General features: G+C 47.2%; 1 protein-coding gene across 5 annotated transcripts in view; it reads right to left on the bottom strand.

Moving 5' to 3' along the window:
* Positions 1-20,638, bottom strand: part of QTGAL (queuosine-tRNA galactosyltransferase) — a 360,105-nt gene that overhangs the window by 240,995 nt on the left and 98,472 nt on the right. For 3 of the 5 annotated variants that reach the window (XM_075903524.1, XM_014571338.3, XM_075903525.1), the window contains exon 6: positions 10,074-10,169. The exons of the other annotated variants lie outside the window; for them this stretch is intronic. In XM_075903524.1, coding sequence (XP_075759639.1) covers positions 10,074-10,169 — 96 coding nt within the window. The remainder of the gene's footprint in view (positions 1-10,073; positions 10,170-20,638) is intronic. 5 annotated transcript variants of the gene reach the window in all.

Below are 20,638 nucleotides of genomic sequence, written 5' to 3'. Positions count from 1 at the left end.
GATTAACAGGTGAGTGCTAACAGGGAGTTTAGAGAGGGAGTTCTCCAGGTAAAGGAGAAGCAGATACAGGATTCTTGAGGGAAGTGTGTGTTGTTATTGGGGCTTTCTTACTGTGTGCTGAGCTTGTGTTTGTTCGTGTGTGGTGGTGGGTTTTTTTTCCCCCTTCTCTGTTTTTGAGTGAGGCTTTAGAGAGGGAGTTCTCCAGGTAGAGGAGAAGCAGATACAGGACTCTTGAGGGAAGTGTGTGTTGTGTTTAGGGCTTTCTTGCTGTGTGCTAAGCTTGTTTGTGAGTAAGGGTTGGTGTGTGGTTTTTTTTTGTTTTTGTTTATTTTTTCCCCTGTGTTTGTGAGTGAGGCTTTTTTTTCCCACTTCCCCTTTGCCCTCACCCTCCCCTTGATGGAGTTTGTGCTGTGATTGGCTATGATTGGTAGGTGCTGTAATTGGCAGGTTGACTTCTAATTAAAGTTTGAATTCTAGAAGCCTCTGCTGATTGGCTGAGCCTTGGTAGGGGGCGGGACTTTCAGGCACTCCAGGGCTTTATAAGGCAGTGGGCAAGCGACCAAGGAGCTTGCAAACAGGTGAGTGCTAACAGGGAGTTTAGAGAGGGAGTTGGGAAGGGCGTGAGGTTCTCTTGCCTTTCTTTTTAAATCCCTTCTCCAGGACAGCAGCAATGGATGGTGATGGGTCTGCTGCTCTTACATGCACAGCATGTGCCATGTTTGTCTTCCTCCCAGAAGAAAGAACAGATTTCATCTGCACGAAGTGCAAGCCGGTCGACATTTTGGAAGAAAAAATTGGAGGACTGGAGGCCCAAGTGTCGGCCCTATGCTCGATCAGAGAGGATGAAGACTTCCTCGATAGAAGGCAGCGTTTAATCCTTCAAGCACGGCAGGCAGAGGAGCCAGAGAGGGCAGTACATGACCAAGAAGAGAACTGGCAGCATGTAACTTCTAGAAGGGGAAAAAGGCCAGCATGGGAATCCCCCAAAGCTATAGAGGTAAGTAATCGCTTTCAAGCTCTCTCCACAGGCTCTGCAGTGCTGAAAGCTTTGGAAGGGACCTCACAAAGAAGAAACCAGAAGGGAACACCATCTACTGGAAGACATGGGATGCGTAGTCCTAGAGATGGGGGTTCCATGGCCACCACCCCCAAAAGAAAACGACGGGTGGTGGTGGTCGGGGACTCCCTACTAAGAGGGACTGAGCCATCCCTCTGCCGTCCGGACCTGGAATCTCGAGAGGTGTGCTGCTTACCGGGAGCTCACATTCAGGATGTGACTGAGAGGCTTACCAAGCTGATCAAACCTTCAGATCGCTACCCCTTCCTGCTTCTCCACGTGAGAACTAATGATACGGCAAAGAATGACCTTGAGCGGGTTACTGCAGATTATGTAGCGTTGGGAAGAAGGATCCAAGAATTCGGAGCACAAGTGGTGTTCTCGTCCATCCTCCCTCTTGAAGGGAAAGGACTGGGCAGGGATCGCCGAATTGAGGATGTAAATGCGTGGTTGCGCAGGTGGTGTCACAGAGAGGGCTTTGGTTTTCTCGACCATGGGACTCTGTTCCGGGCACAAGAATTGTTAGGAAGAAATGGGATCCACCTAACAAAGAGAGGAAGGAGCATCTTCGCGGGCAGGCTTGCAAACCTAGTGAAGAGGGCTTTAAACTAGGTTCGTCAGGGGACAGTGACCAAAACCCTGAGGGGAGTAGGAAAGTCAGATACTGGGAAGAAATGCAGAGAGGAAGGAGCAAGAAAGGAGGACCCCTGTTTCGAATGGAGAAGATAGGGCAATCACCTGGTTACCTAAAGTGTTTGTACACTAATGCAAGAAGCCTGGGAAACAAACAGGAAGAACTGGAGGCCCTGGCCCAGTCTAAGAAATATGATTTAATTGGGACTTGTTGGGATGACTCGCGTGACTGGAGCGCTGTCATGGAAGGGTATAGACTGTTCAGGAAGAACAGGCAGGGGAGAAAAGGAGGAGTTGCACTATATGTAAGAGAGCACTATGATTGCTCTGAACTCCAGTATAAAGAGGGAGAAAAACCTGTTGAGAGTCTATGGGTTAAGTTTAAAGGAGCAAACAACAGCAGTGATGTTGTGGTTGGTGTCTGCTACAGGCCACCGAATCAGGTGGATGAGGTAGATGAGGCTTTTTTTGGATAACTGAGCGAAGCTTCCAGGTCGCAGGACCTGGTTCTTGTGGGGGACTTTAATCACCCTGACATCTGTTGGGAAACCAATATGGCAATACACAGGTAATCCAGGAAGTTTTTGGAGAATGTTGGGGATAACTTCTTGACACAGGTGCTGAAGGATCCGACCAGAGGCCGTGCGCAGCTTGACCTTCTGCTCACAAACAGGGAGGAACTAATAGGGGAAGTGGAGGTGGGTGACAACCTGAGAAGCAGTGATCATGAGATGGTAGATTTCAGGATCCCGACCAAAGGAAGAAAAGAGAGTAGTAAAATACATACCTTGGACTTCAAAAAAGTAGATTTTGACTCCCTCAGAGATATGATGGGCAGAATCCCCTGGGATGCCAACATGAATGGGAAAGGAGTCCAGGACAGCTGGCAGTACTTTAAAGAAGCCTTATTGAAGGCACAGAAAGAAACCATCCTGACGCGTAGCAAGAGAGGCAAACATGATAGGAGACCGGATTGGCTTACAGGGGAAATCCTTGGTGAACTTAAGCACAAAAAGGAAGCTTACAAAAAGTGGAAACTTGGACAAATGACCAGGGAGGGGTTTAAACGTATAGGTGGAGAATGCCGGGGGGTTATCAGGAAGGCGAAAGCGCAAATGGAATTGCAACTGGCTAAGGATGTGAAGGATAACAAGAAAGGTTTCTACAGGCATGTTAACAAGAAGAAGGTGATCAGAGAGGATGTGCGGCCCCTAATGGATGAAGGCGGTAACCTAGTAACAGATGATGTGGGGAAAGCTGAAGTACTCAATGCTTTCTTTGCCTCTCTATTCATGGACAAAGTCGGCACTAAGTGACGCAAGATGGGATGAAGATGGACAGCCCGTGGTGGGTAAAGAACAGGTTAGGAACTATTTAGAAAAGCTAAACGTACACAAATCCATGGGTCCGGACTTAATGCATCCGAGAGTATTGAGGGAGTTGGCAAATGTCATTGAGGAGCCTTTGGCCATCATCTTTGAAAACTCGTGGCGATCGGGAGAGATCCTGGATGATTGGAAAAAGGCAAATGTAGTGCCCATCTTTAAAAAAGGGAAGAAGGACAATCCAAGGAACTACAGACCAGTCAGCTTTACCTCAGTCCCCGGAAAATCATGGAGGGGATCCTCAAGGAATCTCTTTTGAAGCACTTGGAAGAGGGGAAGGTGATCAGGAATAGTCAGCATGGATTCACAAAGGGCAAGTCGTGTCTGACCAATCTGATTAGCTTCTATGATGAGGTAAATGGCTCGGGGGACATAGGAAAGTCAGTGGATGTTATATACCTTGACTTTAGCAAGGCTTTTGATATGGTCTCCCACAATATTCTTGCCAGCAAGTTAAGGGAATGTGGATTGGATAAATGGACGGTAAGATGGATAGAAAGCTGGCTGGAAGGTCGGGCCCAGCAGGTAGTGATCAATGGCTCGATGTCAGGATGGCGGTCGGTTTCTAGCGGAGTGCCCTAAGGTTCAGTTCTGGGACCGGTTTTGTTCAACATCTTTATTAATAACCTGGATGAAGGGATGGATTGCACCCTCAGAAAGTTTGCGGATGACACTAAGCTAGAGGGAGAGGTAGATACTCTGGAGGGCAGTGATAGAGTCCAGAGTGACTTAGACAAATTGGAGGATTGGGCCACAAGAAATCTGATGAGGTTCAACAAGGACAAGTGTACAGACTTGCACTTGGGACAGAAAAATCCCAAGCATTTGTTACAGGCTGGGGACTGAATGGCTAAGTAGCAGTTCTGCAGAAAAGGTCCTGGGGATTACAGCGGATGAGAAGCTGGAGTACAGTGTGTCCTTGTAGCCAGGAAGACTAATGGCATATTAGCATGCATTAAGAGGAGCATTGCCAGTAGATTCAGAGGTGTGATTATTCTTCTTTATTCAGCTCTGGTGAGGCCACATTTGGAGTATTATGACCAACGAGGAGAGGCTGAGGGAGTTGGGTCTATTTAGTCTGCAGAAGAGAAGAGTGAGGGGGGATTTGATAGCAGCCTTCAACTTCCTGAAGGGAGGTTCCAAGCAGACTGGAGAAAAGTTATTCACAGTAGAGAACTTTTAAAAGGTATTTTTTCACCATCAGTTGTTGTTTCTTGGTGCTCTCTGGTTCCCTAAAAGTAGCCCACAGCACATATTCTGTGACATTATAAATACCATGAAATATACTGCGATTCAATTATATAATGCATTCTGGAGTGATACATTTAGTGAACCAAGAGTACATTAAAAGGAGAAAACAAAAATTAAAATGAAAAAGCTTGCATCTGGAATTCCTTGACTTTGTTCAGTTTAAAAATTAGAATTAATATAAACATATGTATTTAGCAGACTATTTGATTCTTTAATGGACAAATCTCAGAAACATATTTCAGAATTCCCATCACAAATTAATCTACAGGCAGTCCCCAGGTTACGTACAAGATAGGGACTGTAGGTTTGTTCTTAAGTTGAATCTGTATGTAAGTCGGAACTGGCGTCCAGATTCAGCCGCTGCTGAAACTGACCGCCAGTTCTGACTTACATACAGATTCAACTTAAGAACCCCAAGTCAGCTGCTGCTGAAACTGATCAGCAGCTGATTCCAGGAAGCCCGGGGCAGAGCAACTGTGCCTCGGGCTTCCTGTAATCAGCGCTGGTCAGTTTCAGCAACGGCTGACTTGGGGACGTCTGGGGCAGAGCAGCTGGGGTGCTGCTGGGTTGCTCCAGTAGCACCTCTCCTCGGCCGCTACTGGACCAACCCAGCAGCACCCCAGCTGCTCTGCCCCAGGAGTCCTGATTCAGCCACTGCTGAAACTGACCAGCAGCGGCTGAATCAGGACGCCTGGGGCAGAGCACTTGGGGTGCTGCCGGGTTGGTCCAGTAGTGCCCAGAGCGGCACTGCGGGACCAACCGGCAGCGCCCCAGCTGCTCTGCCTCAGGGTCCACAACAAAAGCCTGGTCTGCTGGGGGGGGGGGGGCACACTAGCTGCGCCCCCCCCAGCAGACCAGGGACACAGGGAGCAAAGCGGCAGCGGGGGGGTGCCTCGCCTCTGAGGCTTTGCTCTGGCCGGACCGCTTTGCTCCCGGTGCCCCTGGTTTTCTGGAGATAGTACCCAGCAGACCAGGGGCACCGGGAACAAACCCGCAGCCGCGGCGGGGTCCCTGCGCTTCTGAGGCTTTGCCAGAGCAAAGCCTCAGAAGCGCGGGACCCCCGCGCGGCTGCGGGTTTGCTCGCGTTGCCCCTGGTCTGCTGGGGACCGTCCCCAGCAGACCAGGTACACCGCGAGCAAACCCGCAGCAGCGGCGGGGTCCCCCGCTTCTGAGGCTTTGCGCTGGCAAAGCCTCAGAAGCGCGGGAACCGCCGCTGCTGCGGGTTTGCTCCCGATGCCCCTGGTCTGCTGGGGACGGTCACCAACAGACCAGGGGCACCGGGAGCAGCTTTTCTCGCCCCGGAGCTCGAGGTGGCTGACCGCTGCCTGTGAGCTCCGGGGTGAGAGAGCTCCGTTCGTAAGTGCGGATCCGACATAAGTCGGATCCGCGTAAGTCGGGGACTGCCTGTACTAAAATCACAACTTTCTCATTAGAAGCATGACAGAAAAAACATTTATCTGAACTGCCCGAGTCAGATTCTCCTAATAAAACAACTACCACGATCTATTTGTAACTGGACTCAGAACACTGTAGAGCACTCAAGAAGATAAAGCAATTTCTGTCAAATTGAAAGTGGTTGGTTTTGTTTTTTTAATCATGAACACTATACAGACAACTACATGGTAGAGACAGAATTGTAGGGGACCTCCACTTTACAGTTCAGTGGTTTCATTTGACAATATAAAACTCAGTTATTTTAAAAAATACAGTAGTGTAGCAGAAAGAGCTAAAAGTGCTGAACACAGAGTGCAAGCAAACACAGCTGAAAAGACCCTCAGTACAGGAAACTGCTGGAGACAATGTACTGTAAATTAAAGTCAGTTTTCCTGGATTTTCTAAAGAATTGCTCATTTTAGAGAGTCAACATATTTCTTACTAAAGGCACAGAACTGAAACTATAATTTTCTTGGAATTTATTTACTTTTTCAAATAATGTTTTTAAAAACAGACAAGGCATGTATAATAAAGTAAACCCCATCTACTATATTTTTGAAAGAGTTTATGCGTCTGTATGGCTGCCCAACAATGTGTGTATGATTCTGTTTTTTCAAGAACTCCTCCAAAAAGGTAAGAGATGGGACCAACAAATTTGCTATGCAGCTTCCTCTTATAATAACTTAACGCACAGTAAAGGTTTGATTGTGCCAGGCCAATGGGATGTGCATGGAATGGGATTGTTTCTCATCAAACTGAAAGAGAGGACTGTGATAACAGGGACAGTTGTATCCTAGAATGACCATGGGGGAGGGGCTCAGCAAGCAAGTACACCCTTGCCACTCAGATAAACTCCCCCCTCCCTCCCGCCAGAGCTGTAGAGCAGCCAAAGGCCAAGCAGCATGGCTCCCACCATCCTGGCCGGCCCAGAGGAGAAATCCCTGCCACTTCAACAGCTTTGGACAGCCACAGAACAGCTGATCACCAGGCACTGTGGCCCCTATCGGCCTGGGCAAGCCCCAAGGGAGCAACCAGAGGCCTGACAGCATGACCCCACACCACTCCAGGCTGGCCCCAGGGAGCAGACAGTGGTTGGGCAGCGCAGCGCCTGCTGCCAGGCCAGCCCCAGGGAGCAGTCTACAGCCATCCCCACCTCCTGTTCTGAGCCTCCCATCCCTGCTCTAATTCCTGCACCTTTCTTGCTGCCCTGAGCCCCTCCTTAGCTCCCAATCCTGACTACTGCACTCCTCTCCTCCCCCAGTCCTGCCCTGAGCCCTTCCTCACCCCTCAACTCTTGACTCTTCATCCCCCCAGCTCCAACCCCCTGCCCTGAGCCCCCACACTCCTAAGCCCCTGCCCTCACTATGGCACCTCACCACCCCCCAGCCCACTGCCCTGAAGGACCTGAGCAATGCAAGATAAATCTTCTAATATTATAATAATAGCAGAATCATCCTATGAATATTAGAAAAGAGCTGTCTTGCTTTTCCCATTTCTTGTTCCAACTTTTAAACTCATAATAAAAACAAAAAAAGAAAAAACATGATACCCTAATTCTACTCTAGTTGAAATCAATGGTAAAAATTTCATTGATGTCAGTGGTATGATAACAAAGCCTGAGGTAGAAGTTAATTAGACACAATTTTCAATAACTCTCATTTAGTTACGGAATCTATCAGCACAATTAAACCTTAAAAAAAAGATGGTACCGTATACACCTCGTAGGCTTAACTTTTTTACCAATTCATTAAAGACTCCATCCAATTTCACTTGAAGTAACTGGAAAGATTTCAATAGGTGTGGGGTCAGTCCTTAAGTTATGAGCCTTTTCCCTCACCACGTCCAGCCATATGTTGTAATCATGCATGCTGAGCTGTCAGAGGCATACGATATTTCTCAAATCATCAGCCTCTTCTATTCCCATACCCAACTACTCCACCAAATAGTCCACTGATAACCACTGTCCCCTATGAGCTGTGTGGCAGCACAGCTTCATGGGAGATTAATCGCCCCGCCCAGTCAGTCAGCTCCATGAATACAGCCTCTGACTGGGAAGGGCTGCTTAATCTCCTGTGAAGCTGTGCTGCTATGCATCTTAGAGGGAACACAGCTTGTAACTGTTTTTCTTTGACCATTTTTATTTGATTAACTATCTAAAACTAACATTTTATTATTGCAGGGCAAAATCACCAAACATAAATGAATGAATCCTATAATCACACCCCTTCCCAAACTTAGTAAAGCAATCCCCATGAATTTTTCTTCAGACAATCTGATGAACCATACCATTGGTACTTTACTTTGTAAGTTCTTTATAATAAAATTATTGTTCTTTAGTTCTAAGAACTTAAAAAAAAGTCTACATATTTTAAACCTATGATCTGTTATTGTGCATTTCAACTGTTTCCAATGCAACGGCTCTAGGAGTTCCTCTCTGTGGTATGTTTACCATTCCAGAAGCTGTAAATATGTCTTTAGGGTTATGGCAGTGAGGAATGCAACTGAGTCTGCAATATGAAGTCTAACAAACAAGGGTGTATTCATCTCTTGAGCCATTTAAACCCAGCAAAATTAAAAATAAATATTTTCCTGACACCACCACAAGAACTAAGCCCAAAATATGCACTTTTAAAATGCACAGTAGGACAATCTTTCACTAACCACCCATTAGACTTCTTATAATACTCAGTATAGACATTCTTCTATGAACTGGATTGATTTCTTCCACAGTTTAATTTGTTTTTGCCAAAGACTCTTAGATCAGTGTTGGCCACACGCCTAATGAAACAATCTCTTTTAAAGCCAAATCTGTTGTCTTGAGTTGCACCAGATACATTGTACTTAAAAACAAGGATAATGCAACCTGTGTTTAAGCCTTGAAAAATAATATTTAAAAAAAATCTCTCTTGCAAGAGTTAACTAAATATGTACAGGAAGTCCTCAACTTATTAACTGGTTGTGTTCCAAAATTTCATTTGTAAGTCGGTTGTTTGGAACTCAGAATGTGTTTTCCCATTGAAACAATGTTATAAATGGTGGTTAGGTTCTCAGGCTAGCCCACAAAAGACTATTTAACCCACAACATAGCTGAAATACTGTATATTTGCAATGAAAAATAGTAGAAATAGTTTTTTTAAAATGTATCCCTGAATGCTGGTGCTTGAGGAAAGGCAGGTTTAGTTAGAAGAGGATGAGAAGGTAGGTGGAGATTCTGAAGGGGTCTTTTGGGCATTCCCCTGCTGTCACCCCACCACTCTTGCAGGCTCTGCATTGGCTCCTGCAGGCAGTCCCATCCCCCCACATGGACTGCACCCAGCCTATCCACCCAGCTCCCACAGGCTGCAACCAGGCTCATCAGGGGAGTAGGCAAGAGGCACAAGTGGTATATATTGTCAGTTACTGAATTTACTTTTTGTCATCAGCAGAAGTGGGCTGTGCCCAAAAAACCTCATGATATTATCGATATATCTTTGGATTAGTCTCTAAGGTTCTACAGGACCATTGCTGGTTTTGAATTTACTCTGTTAGTCTACAGAACCTAATTTTAAAACAAATGTTAAACTTATTTCATTAGTGTGCTGCTAGTGATGATTATAAAATCACATCTCTAAAAAAATCATCATCCCCCTTGAGCTGCCTTTGGGCATAGGGGCACCAATTGAATAGCACTGCGTAAGGCCCCACAAATCCTAAGGATGGCCCTGCTTGAAGCTGCAGGTGAACTTTTGTTTGTGTGCGCAGATGTTTGTAAATTGGTCATTTGTAACTCGGGGAGTGCACAGGATGAGCATGCACACGTGCGCACACACACAGTGTGTAATGTTACAACTAAGATCTCAGGACAGAGAATTTTTTCATCTTACTTAAATATGTATTCTCAAAAGAAAATGTTATTTAAGTACTAGGATGTTAAAGGGAGCAGGTGTGCAGTTAACCACTGTGTAACTACCATGCCTATAGGAAAAAGATGAAGCATACTAGAAATGAAAAGTGAAATAAAATAGTTTTAACCACCTCAAAAGTAAGGGTCATCTCTATGCAGTAGCCATGTGATCAAAAGGCATTTCTCCAATTATAGGCATCAGTATTATATTTTAATGGGCACATTAACATGCATTATTCAATATATTTCTATAATTTACATTCAGTCAAATATTTGATAGATTTTTTAAAATAATTTTTGCCTTTAGCTTTTCAAAGGACAACTCTGATCAGCACCAAGTACAACTGGTAAATGGGAAAACAGAACTAAACAAGCCTCTCTGTTTTCTGCTTGAGTGCCACAGATTCAATCCCAGATGAAACAAGAATACCTGTGTAAGAAGTTGTCCATGCGTCAGATTATTGATCCAACGAGTATATCGTTCGGTGGAATCCAGTGGCTCTCTCCTGACTCTGCAACCTATAATCTAAAGCAAAATAAAAATCACAAACTGTCAAACCTTAGACATTCAGGGTACGTCTAAACTACATGGCTCCATCGACAGAGCCATGTAGATTTGTTTGTTCAGCAAAGGGAAATGAAGCCGCAATTTAAATAATCGTGGCTTCATTTAAATTTAAATGGCTGCCGTGCTGAGCCAACTAACAGCTGATCAGCTGTTTGTTGGCTCAGCGCACTAGTCTGGATGCTCCCCTGCCGACATGAAAGCCCTACGAGGCATAACGGGGAGGTCGATAAAGGGCTTTCAGGTCGGTGCGGGAGCGTCCAGACTAACGCCCTGAGCTGACAAACAGCTGATCAGCTTCTTCGCGGCTTCATTTCCCTTTGCCGATCAGCCTAATCTACATGACTCCATAAATGGAGCCATGTAGTTTAGACACACCCTCAGTCATCAATAGAAATAGCCGAAGTTGAATACAATTACACAAAAATCCCTCCATTACACATTACTATGGCTGCAACGTCAGTCACTCAAAAGTTAGAAAATGCCTAAATTATGGTTACCTTGCAACCTAAATTCATCCATGTGTGTATGCATTATGATACAGCTTTTAACTTACATACTGTTTTTCTCAAAACACACCTCCAGGTCCCTCTACCAATCCCCCCCTCCCCTCCTTTGCAGGCTCCTTGTCCCAGTCTGTTCCCCACCCGTTCATTTCCCCCCTGCTTTTAATTCAGGCAGCTTCTTACATCAGGCTACCTGACCTTGGCAAAGTAATTCAAAGAGCACAGGGCAGGCAGTCTCCTTGTTCCCATAGTTGGGACCCTCCTTCCAGAGGATATTATTGTATCCTCTTCAACTAAGGATACCTCTCCAGGGGAGGGAACTCCATTCCTTAGGAAAGGGCAGGTGTTAGTAATGGGGGATTAAATCATTAGAACCATAGATATCTGGGTTTGTGATGACTAGGAGAACCGTATGGTGACATGCCTGCCTGGTGTGAAAGTTGAGATCCCCTCAAGACATCTAGATAGACTTATGTGTAGTACTTGGGAGGAGCTGGTGGTCATGGTACATGTAGGTACCAATGACATAGAGAAGGGTAGGAGAGAGGTTCTGGAGGCCAAATTGCTAGGAAAGAGATTGAAATCCAGGACCTCTATGGTAGCTTTCTCTGAAATGCTTCCAGTTCCACGTACAGGGCCAGGTAGGCAGGCAGAGCTTCAGAGTCTCAATGAGTAGATGAGACGACGGTGTAGAGAGGAGGGGTTTAGATTTATTAGGAACTGGGGAAACTTTTGGGAAAGGGGGAATCTATACAGGAAGGATGGGCTCCACCTAAACCAAAATGGAACCAGACTGCTGGCACTTATCATTGAAAAGGTCGTAGTTTTTAAACTAAGGGCTGGGGGAAAGCTGATGGGTACGCAGGAGCACATGGATCAGACAGAGACCTCTCTTAGAGCAGATTAATAGAGATGCTCTATGTTCTAGTCAGGAGGAGAGGATGGAAGTATGGGTCGGATCAGATGAGACACAATCAAATGAAAAGGTGTATAACATATCAGGAAAAAGCAAACAGATAAATCACTATTTTAAAGTGCTTATACACAAATGCTGGAAGTCTACATAATGAAATGGGTGAACTAGTGTGCCTAGATTTAAAGGAGGATATCAGTATAACAGGCATCACGGAAACTTGGTGGAATGAGGACAATCAATGGGGGACAGTCATATCAAGGTACAAAATATATTGTAAGGATAGAACAGGTTATGCCGGTGGGGAAGTGGCACTATACATAAAAGAAAATGTAGAATCAAATTAAGTAAAAATAAATGACCTTATATGTTCCGTAGAATCTCTATGGCTAATTCCATGTTCAAATAATAAGAATATACCACTATGGATATGTTATCATCCACCTTATCAGGACAGTGATAGTGATTATGAAATGCTAAGGGAGAATAGAGAGGCTATCAAAATAAAAAAATTAATAATAGTGGGAGATTTCAACTATCACCATGTTCACTGGGAACACATCACGTCAGGACGGGATGAAGAGATAAAATTTCTTGATAGCTTCAATGACTGCTACTTGGAGAAGCTCGCTCTGGAACCCACAAGGGGAGAAGCTATTCTTGATTTAGTGCTACGTGAAGCACAGGATCCGGTTCAAGAAGTGAACTTAACTAGACCACTTGGAAATAGTGACCATAATGTAATAAAATGTAACATCCCTAAGGTGGAAAAAACACCTCAGCAGACCAACACTATAGCATTTAATTTCGGAAAGGAGAACCACACAAAACTGAGGAAGATAATTAAACATAAATTAAAAGGTACAGTGACAAATGTAAAATTTCTGCAAGCTGCATGGAAACTTTTCAAAGACACCATAATAGAGACCCAACTTAAATGTATACCCCAAGTTAAAAAAACAGTAAAAGAACCAAAAAAAAAGTGCCATCGTAGCTTAACAACCAAGTAAAAGAGCAGTAACCAATAAAAAAACATCTTTTAAAAAGTGGAAGTCAAATCCTAGTGAAGAAAATAGGAAGGAGCATAAACTTTGTCAAATTAAGTGTAAAAATATAATAAGAAAAGCCAAAAGGGAGTTTGAAGAGCAGCTAGCCAAAAACTCAAAAGTAATAGCAAAAGATTTTTAAGAACATCAGAAGCAGAAAGCCGGCTAAACAACCACTGGGGCCCTTGGACGATCGAGATGCTAAAGGAGCACTCAGAGATTATAAAGTCATTCCAAAGAAGCTAAATGAATTCTTTGCTTCTGTCTTCACAGCTGAGGATATTGCAGAGATTCCCAAACTTGAGCTATTCTATTTAGGTGACAAATCTGAGGAATTGTCCCAGATTGAAGTGTCATTAGAGGAGGGAGTAGAACAAATTGATAAACTTAATGGTAACAAGTCTGGGACCAGATGGCATTCACCCAAGACTTCTGAAACCTCAAATGGGAACCTGCTAAACTATTAACTGTGGTTTGTAACCTAGCCTTTAAATCAGCCTCCATACCTAATGACTGGGAGATAGCTAACATGACACCAATATTTAAAAGGGGGTCTATAGGTGATCCTGGCAATTACAGACCAGTAAGTCTAAGCCTTACTAATCTACATGAGTTCTTTCAGGGGGTCAACAAACATGTAGACAAGGGGGATCCAGTAGATATAGTGTACTTAGATTTCTAGAAAGCCTTTGATAAGGTCCCTCACCAAAGGTTCTTAAGTCAAGTAAGTTGTCATGGGATAAGAAGGAAGGTCCTTTCATGGATTGATAACTGGTTAAAAGACAGGAAACAAAGGGTAGGAATAAATAATAAGTTTTCTGCACGGAAAGAGGTAACTACTGGGGTCCCCCAAGGGTCTGTCCTGGGACCAATCCTATTCAACATATTCATAAATGATCTCGAGAAAGGGGTAAACAATGAGGTGGCAAAATTTGTAGATGATACCAAACTGCTCAAGATGGTTAAGACCAAAGCGGACTGTGAAAAGATTAAAAAAGATCTCACCAAACAAAATGCTTGGGCAACAAAATGGCAAATGAAATTTAATATTGATGAATGTAAAGTAATGCACATTGGGAAAAATAATCCCAACTATACGTTCAATATAATGGGAACTAAGGGTATGTCTACACTACAAAGTTAATTGGAACTAACAGCCATTAGTTAAGCCATTAGAACTTAATTCGAACTAGCGGTGCACTTAATTCGAACTAGGTAAACCTCATTCCACGAGGACTAATGCCTAGTTTGAATTAAGTACAGGCAGTCCCCGGGTTACGTACAAGATAGGGACTGTAGGTTTGTTCTTAAGTTGAATCTGTATGTAAGTCAGAACTGGCATCCAGATTCAGCCGCTGAATCTGGACACCAGTTCTGACTTACATACAGATTCAACTTAAGAACCCCAGGCGTCCCCAAGTCAGCTGCTGCTGAAAGTGATCAGCAGCTGATTCCAGGAAGCCCGGGGCAGAGCAACTCTGCCTCGGGCTTCCTGTAGTCAGCCGCTGATCAGTTTCAGCAGTGGCTAACTTGGGGACGCCTGGAGCAGAGCGGCTCGGGTGCTGCTGGGTTGGTCCAGTAGCGCGGCCGCTCCTCAGCGCTATTGGACCAACCCAGCAGCACCCCAGCTGCTCTGCCCCAGGCGTCCTGATTCAGCCACTGCTGAAACTGATCAGCAGCGGCTGAATCAGGACTCCTGGGGCAGAGTAGCTGGGGTGCTGCCGGGTTGGTCCAGTAGCGCCAAGAAGCGGTGCTGTGGGACAAACCGGCAGTGCCCCACCTGCTCTACCATAGGCCCCGGGCTTTGCTCTACGTCTCCCTGGTCTGCGGAGGGGGGCACTAGCTGCGTCCCCCCCAGCAGACCAGAGAGACGCGGAGCAAAGCGGCGGAGGACCCTGGCCAGACCCGCCGCGCTTCCAGATCTGCTGGAAGCGCAGCGGGTCCGGGCCCGGGTCCTGCGCCGCTTTGCTCAGCGTCTCTCTGGTCTGCAGACCAGAAAGACGCTAAGCAAAGCGGCGCAGGACTCGGGGCCGGACCCGCGGCGCTTCCAGCTGATTTGGAAGTGGTCGCGGGTCCGGCCCCGGGTCCTGCACCACTTTGGTCCCCGTCTCTCTGGTCTCCCGCAGCAGACCAGGGAGACGGGGAGCAGCTTTTCTCGCCCCGGAGGAGGCGGGCGGCGGGACCAGGCGTCCGGCCGCTCCAGTCCTCTGGGGCGAGAAAATCCCCATTCATATCTGCGGATCCGACATAAGTCGGATCCACGTAACTCGGGGACTGCCTGTAGTTCGAATTAAGGGCTGTGTAGCCGCTTAATTCGAACTAGTGGGAGGCTAGCCCTCCCCAGCTTTCCCTGGCGGCCACTCTGGGCACCACCAGGGAAACTCTTCTGCCCCCCTCCCAGCCACGGAGCCCTAAAAGGGGCACGGGCTGGCTACGGTGCCCGTGCCAGGTGCAAGCCTGCCAGCACCCAGCCAGCAGACCCTGCACCTGGCACGGCTCTAGCCGGCCACCCGCTGCCACCCAGCCCTCTGCCTCTTCCCGGGACCAGGCTGGCGGCTCCCGGGAGCCAGCCCAGGTTCGCAAGAGGCGGGCGCCTGCCTGGTCTAGTGCAGACATCGTGGACCTCATCCACGACCTCCGCACTAGGCACAGGAAAGTGGCTGTGTAGGGCAGGATAGCTGCCAGCCTGGCCACCCAGGAGCAGGTTGGCATGAAAACCAAGGTGGTCCACTGAGACCCCCGACAGTGAGCCGTGAGCTTAAAATGGCCGTACTGGGTCAGACCAAAGGTCCATCTAGCTCAGTAGCCTGCCTGCCGACAGCGGCCAACACTAGGGACCATGGAGGGGATGGACTGAAGATAATGACCGCCATTTGTCTTGTGCCATCCATCTCCAGCCTTCCACAAACTTCGGCCAGGGACACTATTCCTACCCCCTGGCTAATAGCACTCCATGGACCCAACCTCCATGACTTTATCTAACTTCTCTTTAAACTCTGTTCTAGTTCTAGCCTTTACAGCCTACTGCAGCAAGGAGTTCCACAGGTTGACTATTTGCTTTGTGAAGAAGAACTTTCTGTTGTTAGTTTGAAGCCTGCTACCCATTCATTTCATTTGGTGTCCTTTAATCCTTCTATTATGGGAACTAATGAAGAACTTTTCTTTATGCACCCTCTCCACACCATTCATGCTTTTATAGACCTCTATCATATCCCCCCTCAGTCTCCTCTTTTCTAAGCTGAGAAGTCCCAGTCTCTTTAGCCTCTCTTCATATGGGACCTGTTCCAAACACCTGATCATTTTAGTTGCCCTTCCATCTCCCACCCTCTCTCTTCCCCTCTCCCACCTTCTTTTCCCAGTTTCCCCGAGTTTTGTTCAACAAAGAGAGTTTCTATTTTTGAACACACGTGTCCTTTATTTTGTACATCAGGAAGGGGGGCTATGGAGGGGTAAGTGGAAGGAGGTAAGGGAGAAATGGGGTACGAGCCCCCAATGAGGAGGACTGGGCTGGCTCTGCGGGCTGCTCGGGCTGGAAACTCTCCTGAAGCCCCTTGATTGACTCCCCCCTCCGGATGGCAGCCTGCGGCAAGTGCAGCCGGGCTGATGGCCGAGTGCTGTGATGTGCCAAGTGAGGGCACTCCAAGCGAGGACTGATTTGCAAGCGGGGAACCCCTGAGAACTGTCTGTCCGGGGTGGGGGTTGGGTCCCGGGTCCCTTTAAGCACAGCCCTCGGCTAGCCTGAGGCAGCAGCTCCACATTCTAAGTCCTAATCTGATGCCCTGTCAGCACTGCTTCCGGCCAGCCTTAACCTCAGTTCAGGGTCCACTCAGTGTGGACATGCTAGTTCGAATTAGCAAAATGCTAATTCGAACTAGTTTTTAAGTCTAGATGCGCTAATTCGAACAGCTTAGTTCGAATTAACTAATTCGACCTAACTTAGTTCCAATTAGTGCTGTAGTGTAGACATACCCTAATTTAGCTACAACTACAAGAGAGAGATCTTGGAGTCGCTGTGGGTAGTTCTCTGAAAACATCCATTCAGTTTGCAATGGCAGTCAAAAAAACAAATAAAATGTTAGGAATCATTACAAAAGTGATAGAAAATAAGACAAAAAATATCTTATTGCCTCTATATAAAACAATGATACACGCACATCTGGAATACTGCATGCAGATGTAGTTGTCTCACCTCAAAAAAGATATATTGACATTGGAAAAGGTTCAGAAAAGGGCAACAAATACGTATTAGGGGTTTGGAACGGATCCCATTTGAAGAAAGATTAAAAAGACTTGGACTTTTCATCTTAGAAAAGAGGAGACTAAGGGGGGGATATGATAGAGGGCTATAAAATCATGACTCGTGTAGAAAAAGTGAATAAGGTAAAGTTATTTACATATTCCCACAATATAAGAACTAGGGGTCACCAAATGAAATTAATACGCAGCAGGTTTAAAACAAACAGAAGGAAGTTTTTCTTCACTCAGTGCACAGTCAACCTGTGGAACTCCTTGGTAGAAGATGTGGTGAAGGCTAGGATTTTAACAGGGTTCAAAAAAGAGCTAGATAGATTCATGAAGATTAGATCCATCTATGTCTATTAGCCAGGATGGGTAAGAATTGTGTCCCTAATCTCTGTTTCTCTGGAGGTGAGTGACGGGGTAGGGATCATGTGAAGATTACCTATTGTGTCCCCTCCCTCTGGGGCATCTGCTATTGGCCATTGTCGACAGACAGGATACTGGGCTGGATGGACCATTGGTCTGACCCACTATGGCTGTTCTTATGTTCTCACGTTCTTGTCTCACAGTCTAGATGCCCAGACCAAGAATGGCCCAGAAACTGGATGGAAAGTTCAGTGCCATATGCACAGACTATTTAAATTAATGGAGATTGCCTGTCTCCTAGAACTGGAAGGGACCTTGCAAGGTCATCGAGTCCAGTCCCCTGCCTTCACAGCAGGACCAAGTACCATCCCTGACACATCTTTTTTTGCCCCAAATCCCTAAATGGCTTCCACAAGGATTGAACTCACAACCCAGGGTTTAGCAGGCCAATGCTCAAACCACTGAGCTATCCCTCCCCCTATACAATTACATTTTTACAATTTCACAGAATCATAGAGCTGGAAGAGACCTCAGGAGGTCATCAAGTCCATCCCCCTTCCCAAAGCAGAACCAATCACAACTAAATCAACCTCAGCGAAAGCTTTGTCAAGCCAAGACTTAAAAACCTCTAGGGATGGAGATTCCACCACCTTCCTAGGTAACCCATTCCAGTGCTTCACCAACCTCCTAGTAAAGTAGTTTTTCCTAACATCCAACCTAGACTTCTCCCACTGAAACCTGAGACCACTGCTCCTTGTTCTGCCATCCGTCACTATTGTGAACAGCCTTTCTCCATCCTCTTTGGAACCTCCCTTCAGGAAGTTGAAGGCTGCTATCAAATCTCCCCTCACTTTTCTCTTCTGCAGACTAAACAAACCCAAATCCCACAGTCTCTCCTCACAGATCATGCGCCCCAGCCCCCTAATAATTATGGTCGCCCTCCGCTGGACCCTCTCCAATGCATCCACATCCTTTCTATAATGGGGGGCCCAAAACTGGGCACAATACTCCAGATGTGGCCTCACCAGATATGAATTAAGGGAAATAATCACTTCTCTGGATCTGCTGGTAATGCTCCTCCTAATGCACCCTAATATGCCATTAGTCTTCCTGGCTACAAGGGCGCCCTGTTGACTCATATCCAGCTTCTCATCCACTGTAATCCCCAGGTACTTTTCTGCAGAACTGCTATTTAACCATTCAGTCCCCAGCCTGTAAAAATGCTTGGGATTCTTCTGTCCCAAGTGCAGGACTGTACACTTGTCCTTGTTGAACCTCATCAGATTTCTTGTGGCCCAATCCTCCAATTTAAGTCACGCTGGACTCTATCACTGCCCTCCAGAGTATCTACCTCTCCCTCTAGCTTAGTGTCATCCGCAAACTTTCTGAGGGTGCAATCCATCCCCTCATCCAGGTCATTAATAAAGATGTTGAACAAAACCGGTCCCAGAACCAAACCTTAGGGCACTCCGCTAGAAACCGACCGCCATCCTGACATCGAGCCATTGATCACTACCTGCTGGGCCCAACCTTCCAGCCAGCTTTCTATCCATCTTACTATCCATTTATCCAATCCATGTTCCCTTAACTTGCTGGCAAGAATATTGTGGGAGACCATATCAAAAGCCTTGCTAAAGTCAAGGTATATCACATCCACTGACTTTCCCATATCCACAGAGCCAGTTACCTCATCATAGAAGCTAATCAGATTGGTCAGGCACGACTTGCCCTTCATGAATCCATGCTGACTATTCCTGATCACCTTCCCCTCTTCCAAATGCTTCAAAACAGATTCCTTGAGGATCCCCTCCATGATTTTTCCGGGGACTGAGGTAAAGCTGACCGGTCTGTAGTTCCCTAGATTGTCCTTCTTCCCTGTTTTAAAGATAGGCACTACATTTGCTTTTTTCCAATCATCCGGGATCTCTCTCGATCGCCACGAGTTTTCAAAGATAATGGACAATGACATTTGCCAACTCCCTCAGTACCCTCGGATGCATTAAATCCGGGCCCATGGATCTGTGTATGTTTAGCTTTTCTAAATAGTTCCTAACTTGTTCTTTCCCCACCAAGGGCTGTCCACTGCCTTCCCACACTGCATTGCCTAGTGCATTTGTCTTGGAGCTGACCTTGTCCGTGAAGACAGAGGCAAAGAAAGCATTAAGTACTTCAGCTTTTCCCACATCATCTGTCACTAGGTTACCTCCCTGCTTCTTCGCCTGACTGGCAGGAAGAACACTGGCCCCGCCCCCGGCATGCAACCAGGGAGGGCGGGGGTGGTGAGTGATGGCCCGGATGTGACAGGAGAAGCTCCCATGTCACGAAGCTCCCATGTCCCCCGGGCCACATCACGACCGGCGGGCTGTTTCAAAAGGGCCCGCCGGCATCAGGGAAGGAGCAGCCTCCACAGCTGGCAGACGGTGAGCCCCAGCCGAGACAGCATGGGGCAGCCTCCACAGCCAACGGACGGCGAGCCTCGGCCACAGAACAGCTCGAGACTGCCTCTGCGGACTGCGAGCCCCGGCCGAGGGACAGCACGGGACCATCCCCGCAGCCGGCGGACAGCAAGCTCTGGCTGTGGAGCAGCACGGGGGAGCATCTGCAGCCAGGGGAAGGTGAGGTCCGGCAGAGGAACAGCATGGATGAGCAGGTACCCGGAAGGAGCATCGGAGGGCCAACCCAGGCGCAGGATACAGGAACCACGGTAGGCACGAGGAAGCTGGAGGTTGGCCCCCAGAGGCCCATGGGGGGAAGGAAGCAGCCCGGGGTGGGATCCTTGTGATGCCCGTTGACAGACGCGTTTCAGGAGTGCACCCCGTCTGTCGTGCGGGGATTGTGTTGCACCCTGCCCTCAGGGCCCCGGGCTGGGACCTGGCGGAGAGGGCGGGCCCGGGTCCCCCTTCCCCCACGACCCGGCATCCACAGATACGCCAGTGCATGCCGGAGTTGGCAGCCTTGGCGGGCAAGGCCAGCGGACCCCGCCCCAGGGAGGGGCTGAACTTGGGGCCTATGGCCCCACTAGCTATACCTTAAGTCGGACGGGGGGGTCCGCTGAACCCCCCCTGCTCATCCGAGAGGGGGTGATCGCACCCAGGAACCCATCACAAATGACTTGCAGAGTTGGGTACTGGAGGCACTGTTTTGCAGTGGTTCTGGTCTTACCTGTGTACTCTTTCAGAAGGTAGAGCAAGGGGGCTGCTATTCGATCCAAGGCAGTTTTGCTATGGGATCCCACAAGGTACCATCTTGTCCCCTACGCTGTTTAACATCTACATGAGGCTGCTGGGAGAGGTCATAAGGAGATTCGGAGGCCAGTGCCATCAATATGCAGGTAACACTCAACTCTATTTCCCTGTGACA

Source organism: Pelodiscus sinensis, chromosome 20 (assembly GCF_049634645.1).
Source record: "Pelodiscus sinensis isolate JC-2024 chromosome 20, ASM4963464v1, whole genome shotgun sequence".
NCBI classification, from domain to species: domain Eukaryota; kingdom Metazoa; phylum Chordata; order Testudines; family Trionychidae; genus Pelodiscus; species Pelodiscus sinensis.
This window is presented reverse-complemented; position numbering and strand designations above follow the sequence as displayed.